This window comes from Peromyscus eremicus, chromosome 16_21 (assembly GCF_949786415.1).
Source record: "Peromyscus eremicus chromosome 16_21, PerEre_H2_v1, whole genome shotgun sequence".
Taxonomy (NCBI): domain Eukaryota; kingdom Metazoa; phylum Chordata; class Mammalia; order Rodentia; family Cricetidae; genus Peromyscus; species Peromyscus eremicus.
Window position 1 is genome coordinate 62,730,569 of NC_081432.1, and position 11,684 is coordinate 62,742,252.

Sequence of the window (11,684 nt, forward strand, 5' to 3'; positions counted from 1 at the left end):
CTACTATCATGGAATTCACGTGATATGTGTTATATAGGAAACAATCTGTAAACACAAAGACAGAGAATCAAGTCCTTAGGAGATGATAACAGCTAAGGCAAAAAAAAAAAAAAGTAGAAATGCATTAGAAGAGTTAAATGAAAAGACATGAGTGCTTGTCTGGACCCAGCCTGTCTCTGTTGTTCCCTGAGGCAGTGCGTCATTCCTTGGAGGGAGGAAGTTCTTGGTAAGGGAAATCACCTGCTGACCTTGTGTCCCTTCTCCCAGGTGCCGAGGTTGAGTGACCAGACCATGGAGACTCTGCTTGGTGGGCTGCTGGCTTTTGGCATGGCGTTTGCTGTGGTCGATGCCTGCCCCAAGTACTGCGTCTGCCAGAACCTGTCTGAGTCACTGGGGACCCTGTGTCCCTCCAAGGGGCTCCTCTTTGTGCCCCCTGACATTGACCGGAGGACGGTGGAGCTGCGCCTGGGTGGCAACTTCATCATCCACATTGGCCGCCAGGACTTTGCCAACATGACAGGACTGGTGGATCTGACCTTGTCTAGGAACACAATCAGCCACATCCAGCCCTTCTCCTTTCTGGACCTCGAGAGTCTCCGATCCCTGCACCTCGACAGCAACCGACTGCCCAGCCTTGGGGAGGACACGCTCCGGGGCTTGGTCAACCTGCAGCACCTTATCGTGAACAATAACCAGCTGGGTGGCATCGCTGATGATGCCTTTGAGGACTTCCTGCTGACGTTAGAAGATCTGGACCTGTCCTACAACAACCTCCACGGACTACCCTGGGATTCTGTCCGGCGCATGGTCAACCTCCACCAACTGAGTCTGGACCACAACCTGCTGGACCACATCGCCGAGGGCACCTTTGCAGACCTTCAGAAGCTGGCCCGCCTGGACCTCACGTCCAATCGGCTGCAGAAGCTGCCCCCGGACCCCATCTTTGCCCGCTCCCAGGCCTCCTTGCTGACCGCCACGCCCTTTGCCCCGCCCCTGTCTTTCAGTTTTGGGGGAAACCCCCTGCACTGCAATTGTGAGCTTCTCTGGCTGCGGCGGCTGGAGAGGGATGACGACCTGGAGACCTGTGGGTCCCCTGGAGGCCTCAAGGGTCGCTATTTTTGGCACATTCGTGAGGAGGAGTTTGTGTGTGAGCCGCCTCTCATCACACAGCACACACACAAGCTGCTGGTTCTGGAGGGCCAAGCGGCCACTCTCAAGTGCAAGGCCATTGGGGACCCTAGCCCCCTGATCCACTGGGTCGCCCCCGATGACCGCCTGGTGGGGAACTCCTCCAGGACTGCTGTATATGACAACGGCACCCTGGACATCCTTATCACCACCTCTCAGGACAGCGGAGCTTTCACCTGCATTGCAGCTAACGCCGCAGGAGAGGCCACGGCCTCAGTGGAGGTCTCCATTGTCCAGCTCCCACACCTCAGCAACAGCACTAGTCGGATGGCTCCTCCCAAGTCTCGCCTTTCAGACATCACGGGTTCCAGCAAGACCAGCCGGGGAGGGGGAGGCAGTGGGGGTGGGGAGCCTCCCAAAAGCGCCCCGGAGAGGGCTGTTCTTGTGTCCGACGTAACCACCACATCTGCCCTGGTCAAGTGGTCTGTCAGCAAGTCAGCTCCCCGAGTGAAGATGTATCAGCTGCAGTACAACTGCTCCGACGACGAGGTACTGATTTACAGGTGAGCCAGTCACTGCGGTGTGGTCAAGCGGGACAGGAGCGTGGTTGGGGCAGGGGTGGACACACTGTGTACACCTGTCTCCATTTCCCTTCTCTCCAGAGGTGCCTATGGGGATCCTGGGTCACCTGTGCCTCTGCTACAGGTAAGGGATTCCCACCTGGATAACTGAAGAGTCAGTGTGGATGTGGAAGGACTGTCTCCCAGAAGGGGGCAGAGGTGTGATAGTTATATGGCTAGATACTTCTGAGCTCCTTGCCAGGAGATCTGGGCCAGAGCAGAGCCATTGGGAAATCCAGTGGATGAGGAACCTCTGACTCCTAGCAGCCATGGCAGAAAACTATGAGACCAGAAAGGGCTCTCACTTCTCCTGGTTGGCCTCAGTTTCCTCAACTGTGAGATGGGCCTAATCTGCCCAAGATGATAGAAGATGTTCATAGCAAATAGTTTATTCAAAGTAAGTTAGAGTGTGTGTGTGTGTGTGTGTGTGTGTGTGTGTGTGTGTGTGTGTGTGAGAGAGAGAGAGAGAGAGAGAGAGAGAGAGAGAGAGAGAGAGAGAGAGATAGATAAGTGGAGCTATCCTGTATTACCTCAAATCACTGAGAAGAACCTGCTTCAGGCTTAGTTCGATCAAAGGCCCCCATAAATGCCCCATGTGTTCAGTTTCTTATTACCCTAATTCTCTTTTCCTCTGGCTTGGGTCCTGCCTTGGGCTGCCTCTTTCCTCCAGAGATGTCTGCCGTTTTTGCGACCCTAGACAGAGAAGAGCTTCCCCTTGCTGGCCAGTTCTGGACCCCAGACTGGCTCATGGGGTCCTTCTGGGCCTTATAGGGGCTTATTCTGTCCAGCACCCCTCTGGACACCAGCCTTCTTATGGAAAAGGCATCAATGACACTGACCTTGTTAAGTGGCTGTGAAGGTCAAGGGTCATCCCCAGGCCTGCTAGAAAGGGAAGCTATCAATACAAGGGCAATAGAACTATATAGTTCAGCCAGCCATATTGATGTAATAATGAATAAAATCGGTGCAACCTCAGCAATCTGGAAGCAGAGGCAGGAAGATCACAAGTCGTAGGCCAACCTGGGCTACATAATGAGTTGCAGGCCAATCAAAGCTTCATAGGGAGACTCTGTTTTAAAAGACCAAAGAGTACCAAAAAGAAATCATATATCACACAAGCCATAGACAGACATCAGAACCTGCATGGATGATCTCCGAGGAATGCTTTCCCATACTGGCCTCAGTTTCAGTGAAATTGAGGGATGTGACATGGAGGCTTATTGCTCAGGGGATCTGTGGTGTCCTGTGGAATCCTGTTTGACTTTGTGCTCACAGAATGACTGGTTTGGGAATGCAGCCACAGACCTCAGCAGATGACTCTAGAGGCCACAGTCCTAAAACCTGAGTCCCATCACTGAGGACTCCAGGTTGACCAATTTCTGCATGGAAACAGAGCTGGTAAGGAAGAGGCCAGTGTGTTCCAAGGGCCATTGTACAATGGAAACCACAACAGAGCTGAGAACGCCCTTACCGAGAGAGAGAGAGAGAGAGAGAGAGAGAGAGAGAGAGAGAGAGAGGTGTTTCTACTAAATGAAATGCAGTCTCTGTAGAAAAGTAGGTGAGTCAAGTTGTGCAGAGGGCAGTTAATTTACCCTGCTCTCCCACGGTGCCGCTCTAGCAGGAAGGCGTTAGATAGTGCCCTGTTCTACAGCAGAACCGAATGGTGTGAGTGGTCCATCTCCACCACTATTACATCTTCATCCTTTCCACCCGAGACCTGAGCTGGCTTGGCTGGCTTAGTTCCTATGACACTAAGATTTTCTCTGTTGATTTAACAGTTAGCCTTCAATCAGTGGAGTTTTTAGGTGGCTTCTCATTTTTCAGTAATAAAAGTAACACTATGATGGATATTTTTTATACCAAAATAAAAATACATTTGGTGAAATGCCAGTGATTCTCTCAGCATATTCTCCTCAGGGTTGAATTATTGGTTTGACAAGTCAATTATAACACTTGCTTGTTGTAGTGGAATATTTATCCCCTCTCTCGCAGGTGGCACATGGCAATCTTGATCACAGCTCTCCCAATACTGCATGTGCAATGTCTTTTTATCTTTGGCAGTTGCAGAGGTGGAACACAGACCTGGCTTTAATTTACATTTCGTTCCTCACTTATGAGGCTGACCTTTTGAAAAATAAGTGCATTTTCCTCACTGTGGACTTGTCGTGTGGCTTTGACTTTGATAAAAAAAAGCCCAACAGCAAGCAGCCCCCAGCGGTGTGGCTGGCCAGGAGCTGTCAGGGTGCAGAGATGAGGGGGCACACAGGCGACAGCATGGCCACGTCACTACTGTATAGACGTCATCTCCTACCCTCCCCAGCGTCTCATAAATACCTGGAGGGCACCAGGGCTTGGGGCAGAGTTCCTGTTGTTGCTCAAGGAGAAATTCAACTTTATTCTCTCGACCGACTGGGAATTTAAAGAGTAAAAGTAAGTCAAAAGTGTCAAGCCAGGTGTGGTTGTGTAGGCCTTTAATGCCAGTACCTGGGGAGGCAGATTCAAGCAGCTTTCTGAGAGTTGAAGGCCAATCTGCTCTCTGTATTGAGTCTTAGGCCAGCCAAAGTGTCTTAGTCAGTGTTTTATTGCTGTGAAGAAACACCATGACCACGGCAACTCTTATAAGAAAAAGTATTTAATTTGGGCTGGCTTACAGTTTCAGAGGTTTAGTCAGTTATCATCATGGTGGGGAACAGGCAGACATGGTGCTGAAGAAGTAGCTGAGAGTTCTACAACCAGATTTGCAGAGAGCAGAAAGAGAGACGGGACCTGCCTTGGGCTTTTGAAACCTCAAGCCCACCCCCAGTGACACACTTACTCCAACAAGGACCCACCTACTCTAAAAAGGCCACACCTCCTAATCCTTCTCAAGTAGGACCACTCCCGAATGACTAAGAACTTATATATGAGCCTGTGGAGGCCATTCCTATTCAAACCACCACACCAGGCTATTTAGTGAGTCCTTGTTTCAAAAAACAAAAACAAATAAAACACATTTAAAAAGAAACTAGACTAAAAAGGAGGCATCACAAAATAAATTAAAACTGCAGCGGTTAAGGGAGATTCCTTAATGCTGTTCACAAAGACTAGATGAGATACCACAAGAAAAGTGCTTCATATAGAGTCTAAAGAGACAGGTCTATTGGTAAAATGATTGCTTTACAAGAATAAGGACCTGAGTTTGGATCTCTAAAATTCATGTACAAGTCAAGTATGATGACTGATACCTGTAACCCAGCACTAGGGTTTGGAGCTAGGGTGAGCCCTGGAGCATGGGCTAAACAGTTGAGGAGCTCCAGGTTCAGTGAAAACTGTCTCAAAAATATGAGGTGGAGCACAATTGAGAAAGAGATCTGATGTTGACCATTGGCCTCCTCACTTGCATGCATACATGCATGTCTATGTTCATGTACACATGTGCACATGCCACACACACATATGCCCATCCTTCTACACATATGCCCTCACACACACACATGTCCACCCCCTTACACACACACACACACACACACACACACACACACACACACACACACCCCAAAAACAAACAAAAAAGAAAGCTTTCCAAGTAGTATTGACCCATGTAAAGCAGCCAGGGCATATAGGGTAGTGTTAGTATTGCTAATACTAGCAAAAATAATAGCAATCCAGAATAAGACCATTATATTCCCTGCTGTCCTGGGAGAGGAAGTGGAAGAGGAAGTTCGATATCCCATCTAGTCTTAGCTATAAGAAGATAGATGTCCAAAGCTTTGTAGAAAGTTCTAAGGAGGGTGTGCTCTCAGAGGAGAGTTTGCACAATCACCAGCACAAACATTATTGCAGCCTCACTGTGGGCATGAGGAGCAGCTTTGCAGACTCCATCTCATTTAACCCTCTTGGACATACCAGGTATTAAGGGACAAGAATATCACCAAAATTCCCCAAGGTCACACAGTCAGAAAAAGGTTTGGATAGGTATTCCAGAATGGCAGTACTGGGAGGCCCTGTGGACCTTTAAGAGGTAGAGACTTGAGAGAAGTCATGGGGTCATTGAGTTATGCCCTTGGAAGGGACTGAAGGACCCTAGTCTCTCCTCTCCCTTAATCTATCACTATCTGTCCTACTATTTATCAATCATGTATCTATCATCTATCATTATGTTAGTTACTTTTTTGTTGCTATGATAAAATGCTGTAACCAAAGCAACTTGTAGAAGAATGAGTTTGTTTTGAATTGTGATTCTAAGAGTTAGTGGTGGGAAAACATACAGCAGGAGCCAGAAGCAGAGAATTAGCACCCTTAACTATAAGCATAAAGCAGAGAGAGTGAATTACAAGTGGCTCAAAGATTTAATCTTTCAAAGTCTGCTCCCAGTCACATACTTCCTTCAGCAAGGCCACACCTCCTAAACCTCCAAACAGTGCCACTAACTGGGGACCAAGTGTTCAAAAGCCTGAGACTATGGGGGACATTCTTATTCAAATGACCACAGTCATCTCTATCTGTCTGTCTGTCTGTCTATCTCTAACATCTATCTGTCTATCTATCTATCTATCTATCTATCTATCTATCTATCTATCTATCTATCTATCATCTATCTACCTACCTATCTACTTATCATCTATCTCTAACATCTATCTATCTATCTATCTATCTATCTATCTATCTATCTATCTATCTATAACATCTATCTATCGATCTGTCTATAACATCTATCTATATATCATCTAACATTTATCTATCTCTAGCATCTATCTATCATCTAACATTTATCTATCTATAACATGTATCTATCTATCTATCATCTATCTAACATTCATCTATCTATAACATCCATCCATCCATCTATCTATCTATCTATCTATCTATCTATCTATCTATCTATCTATCTATCTATCTATGTCATCTATCACCTATCTAGCAAAAGATGTGAGCCAGTTGCTTTCATCAGCTTCCTGTCACTGTCACCTGGTCCCCCAGAGGAAGTCCTAAGCAGTAGGGCCATCCAGTCTTGGACCTAAACCTCCAGAACCACGAACTCAGGAAACTGTTTTCTTTATAGCATTAATCACTTCAAGCATTTCTTCATTATCACAAGAAGCTGTAATGATATGCTGCAATTTGAATCCTAGCTTCTGGCTCCAGTTCACATGCTTAGGCTCTGTGGGTGTACTGAAGGAGTCCACAGTAAGAGAGTGATCCTAAGAGAGACAGACATTGGACTTTTTGAAAAACTCATCTTTCCCCTGAGAAAGAAGAAATGACAATGGTTACATGGTGACTTTCTGCTGTGCTCATGTCTCAACAAGAATAGACACAAATCAGTGTCAGGGAGACCTGGACTAGCCTAGAAGCATAAAGGAGGAGCACCATAGCACAGCATCCAGAAAAACACCTGTCCGTTATTATCATCTACCATCTTTCCACCCACCTAGAAAAAGATAACATATATCATCTGTTATTATCTGTCTATCTACCAACCTTCCTATCATCTATCATTGTCTACCTACCTACTATTATCTATCATCGCCTATCTGCCTATCATCTGTCTTGGTCTTTTATTTGTTTCAAGGACTACATTATAATTACAGTCACACAAATCCAAGGTGAGGAGAACCGGGCTTGCTTGGAATTGTTGCCCAGGCTTGAAGTTGTTGCTCACAAGGGCAGCGCAGCCATGTAATGATGGGGTGTTAGAAGATTCCATAGCTCTCGGCTGTGTCAGAGAGACATTGCTCAGGTCAGGAGAGGCTGTGATTCTATGGAGCCAGTCGGACTGGTCAGAACACAGCTGTACTGTGTGCAATCCAGAATGGCTCAGCATAGAAATGAGATTCTAGAAGCTCCAGTGAGGTAAGGTGAAATTGACCCTGCAGATGAAAGGACTTATAAAGAAATCCTGGCTCCTCTGATCTGTTTAAAGAATGTATGAGTGGAAGAGGGGAGCACACATGCACAGGTACACGTGTGAGCACATGCATGCCACCCCGCCCCCCACAGGAGTAGGCACTAGCCCATCACAAGAGTGAAATGCCCCCAGGGCACTACCCTGCACACTCACAGCCTCTCTGACTGTGGAGGAGCTGGCTTTTCCTCCCTCCAGCATGTGCAGTCACGTCCCCACCCATGGTCACTATTAAGCCTGACTCATACAGGCTGCAGATTCCAGACCTGATCCACAGAAGGGAAACTGGCTTCGGAGCTGACCTGTGGCAGCCTTAGCAGCAGCCATCATGATCTGGGAGCTTCTGCAGCTCCAGGAAGACCCAGCTAAGTCCCTCCCAGGGACGCTGGAGAGGCAGGAGTATGCATTCCTGACTAAAGTGACAATCTTCTCAACCCGTGTCTCTTCTTGAGCAGGACAGCATGGCTTCTGCTGCCTGCATTTACCAGGTAGGGCCCTGTGGCCTGATGTTAGGACCCCCCAGGTGTCTCTGCCCCAGAGCCTGAGGTCAGAGCCGGTGAGCATTGGTAGAGGCTCAGAGAGGCTAGCCTGACATGGACCCATGTCACTGACAGGTACCCAAAGACACCCCAAGATTCCATCAAACCCCAGCGTAGCTGTGAGCAATATCTGATGCATGAGGTTCTAGGCCACATTCCAGAATTAATGCAAAGACCGGGCTAATCCCAGGTGACCAAGGAAAACTTCTGTCATGTAAGCTCTCTTGGTAGCAGATGCCTTTGATATTCCCCAGGCATTTCTCCCCACAGATGCACACCCAAGCCCCGCAGGCAGGCTCTGGGACACTCTGGGCTCCTTCAGTCCTCAGGTGGTATCTGGCTTGCTTCCTGTGTGACTGAGAAAGACTGGCAGTCACATCTCTCATCACCAGGGCCAGACCTTTCAGGAACAGAATCACATTAATGGAGACCCCCCAGAGGGAAGAGCAATGAACACAGGGAGGGAAGGACAGACCCTCCCCACCCTAAAAGAGTGACAACCTTTTCAGCTAAGCCTCATCTCTGGTGTGACATGCAAAGTCAAGTGCCCTGCATGTCATTACTGGCCCAAGTGACATTCACAAACGCTTGTGTCTAAGAGCTGTCAGGAGCATCTGTCAGCAGATGAGATGTTGGAACAGTCCCCGGGAGGGCCAGGGAGCAGCCATCTCCCTACCTAAAGCTCAGTGGGATCAGCCAGGCTCCAGGCTTGCCTTCATGCTGTGTGTGATGTGGCTAGCATCTCAATGTAGGGACAAGAGGGGACTTGAAGGTGGGTTGGGGGCCAACCACAGAAGCCCTTCCTGCTCTGTGGGTTTATAGTCTGCCAGACAGCTCATCTGTAGAGAACGGACCATGCAGCTGAGCTGTTGAGGGCTCAGGGTGGATCTCCTGTGTTGCTTAACCTACCAAAGTAACTTAAGGAGGCATTTTGAAGCATCTGAAGCAGTTTGAAGGTCCAGTCCATTGGAGGGGGGAAGGCTTGGCCCTGGAGTGTGAGGTGGCTGGTCAGGTTGTACCCACAGTCAGAAAGCTGAGAGAGATGAACGCTGGTACTCCGCTTGCCTTCTCCTTTTTATTAAGCCCAGGACCCCAACCCACTGACCAGTGCGGCCTCCCTTTAGGGTAGGTCTTCCTGTAGCTTCCTCAGTCAGACCGTCCCAGAAACTCACAGAGTGAGTATCCAGAGATGTGTCTCCTGGATGATTCTAGATCTCTTCAAGCTGACACTCAATCCTAACCCTTATGCCTGCTATTGTTGCTCTGCCCCCCCCCCCCCCCCCGCAGGCAGGGCTATAAAGGTGGGGTCTACACTGCCAGGATCCTATCTGGCCACATCTCAGGGAACCCGGCTCTCAGCCCCCTGGAAAATTCACCCATGACTTAGGAGACAAGGCGGAAGCAGTTACAGACATTTGTTTCTGTGCTCAGGCCTTGTCTATGTCCCTAGGCAAGCTGGCTTCTCCTGAAGGGGTGGCCGAACACCCACAGGTGGAAGAGAAATCTGTGACAGCGGCGGCTGGAGAGACAAGGAGAGCGTTGCCGTGAGAGGTCACATCAAAGTCAGTGTTCCTGGGCTTGTATAGTTTTACAAACTCTTCCTATTGAAATCGGTAGAAAGTAGAAGGGATAGGAAGGGTAAGGTGGGCCTCAGCTTCACCCACCTCAAGCCCCACCCTGTGAGTCATCTTACTAAGACCCCCAAATGTCCCAGAAGGCTGGGGCAAAGAATGAACAGGGCACTTACCCATACACCCTGCATTTAAGAGAAGTCCAGAAAAAAGGGGGTTCTGCCTGTCTGGGTTGCCTAGTCACCGAGGACCCGCCCCCTCCCATCTTCCCCTGGTACCATCCTCACCTCACCTTTTGCCTCTAAGGTCATCTCCTAGTACAAAAGTCTGCTGGAGTGCAAGCTGCCAAACTTCCCTTTTATGTAGAGGGAACCACAGAAAGCAAGATAAAGAGAGCCATTAACTTCCATTGTATGGACACACATCTCTGCCAAGCCAGGTGCAGTGCTCCTTCAAAAGAAGACAGAGGGGCAGCTTGCACTCCTGAAGCCGTTGGCTTCTACCCAGACTCATTTATTAATTCTGTGGCCAAAGGCAAAGCATGTCACTGCCCTCGGTCTTACTCGGTCCATCTGTAAAACGGGAATAGATTCTTCCCTACATGTTTTCTAGTCTAGGGTGGAGAAGGAGTTAAATCAGGAGTTTGAATGAGTATCCTTCATAGTCAACCAAGAGGTACTAGGACCAGGAAGTACTAGAACAAGAAATACTGAGATCAGGGAGTACTGAGACCAGAAAGTACTGAAACCAATGAGTATTGAGACCAAGGAGTACTAGGACCCAGAAGTACTAGTACCAAGAAATACTGGGACCAGGAAGTATTGAAACCAAGAAGTACTAAGGACCAGGAAGTGCTGAAGTCAAAAAGTACTGGGACTAGAGAGTACTACTGTTGAGGAGCCTGTCTAATTTCCCTTATCTGTTTGTCTGGCTGACTCTTGTGCCTCCTTTTTCCTAAACCAAGAGGACTATAAAAGGAAACAGTGATTTGGTGAGGGATCAGGGAATTAAATTTATGTTTGCCTGGTCAGATGTTTTCCTGAAACCAGTTTCTCTGCTGGTCATCCCCTTGCTCTAGAAGAGCTTCTGGGTTTGGGTTAGGCTTAGGGTCAGGCTGGCTGGGGACGTCACTGCAGTTTGGACTGACTCTGCTTCCCTCTCTCCCAAAATGCATCCTCTTCCCCCTAGTAAGAATAACCCAGAGAACTGGCCCCATGGTACCCATGCATGTTTGGCTGTATGGAGGTGATTGAGCTTGGAGCACTTGGAAACAGTGCTGGTGGCCTCAGTCATCAAAGCAGTACCAAACACCAAATGCCTGCCTGATGGCTAGCCTTTCCCAGATGTGTCCACAGGACCTAGCTTTTCTGAGACAGCTGGCACATACAGGAGTCAAGGGGCATGGTGTTCAGGCATGTAGACCTTTATCTGACGTCCACGAGCACTGTGCCTCCAATCCTGGCTGTACCTCAGGACCCCTGGGTTGGAGCATCATCCACCACCATCTACTGAGTCGGGTCAGGCTGGCATCTGTTGTCCTAGTCTCTAAGGCTGGGATCACAGCATCATGTCATGGAATACCAGGATGTCAATGGTTTAGATGGTATTGGCCTACAGAGAATTTGCAATCCACAGCTGAGGTGAGTCCCTATCTTCCAGAGAGAGAAGAAGCCCAGAGCTGCTGGTCCAGGCTCCTTCTACCATGTGCTTCTCATCTCTGGCTCTGAGACTAGAACACTGAACTCTCAGAAGAGACAGTACACGGAGCCTGTGGGAAGAAAACCCCACGCAGAATAGCCTCAGCGGCGCTCATCTGGTGCCTTGGCTGAGTGTGAGCAGCCAATCCAAGGACGGGGTCCGGGCTCTGCTCTCCCTTCTTTCCTGTTGCTCCAGTTTCACTTCTGCTACTGTGATAAAATAACCTGCCAAGGGCAGCTGTGAG

The 11,684-nt window shown here is 48.6% G+C and overlaps 1 protein-coding gene across 1 annotated transcript in view; it reads left to right on the forward strand.

Annotated features, from left to right (window-relative positions):
- Nucleotides 1–291: 291 nt before the first annotated feature.
- The window catches only part of Lrfn2 (leucine rich repeat and fibronectin type III domain containing 2), a 26,817-nt gene continuing 15,424 nt past the window's right edge, over nt 292–11,684 (forward strand). Inside the window, exon 1 of the mRNA XM_059243916.1 lies at nt 292–1,691. Coding sequence (XP_059099899.1) covers nt 292–1,691 — 1,400 coding nt within the window. The remainder of the gene's footprint in view (nt 1,692–11,684) is intronic.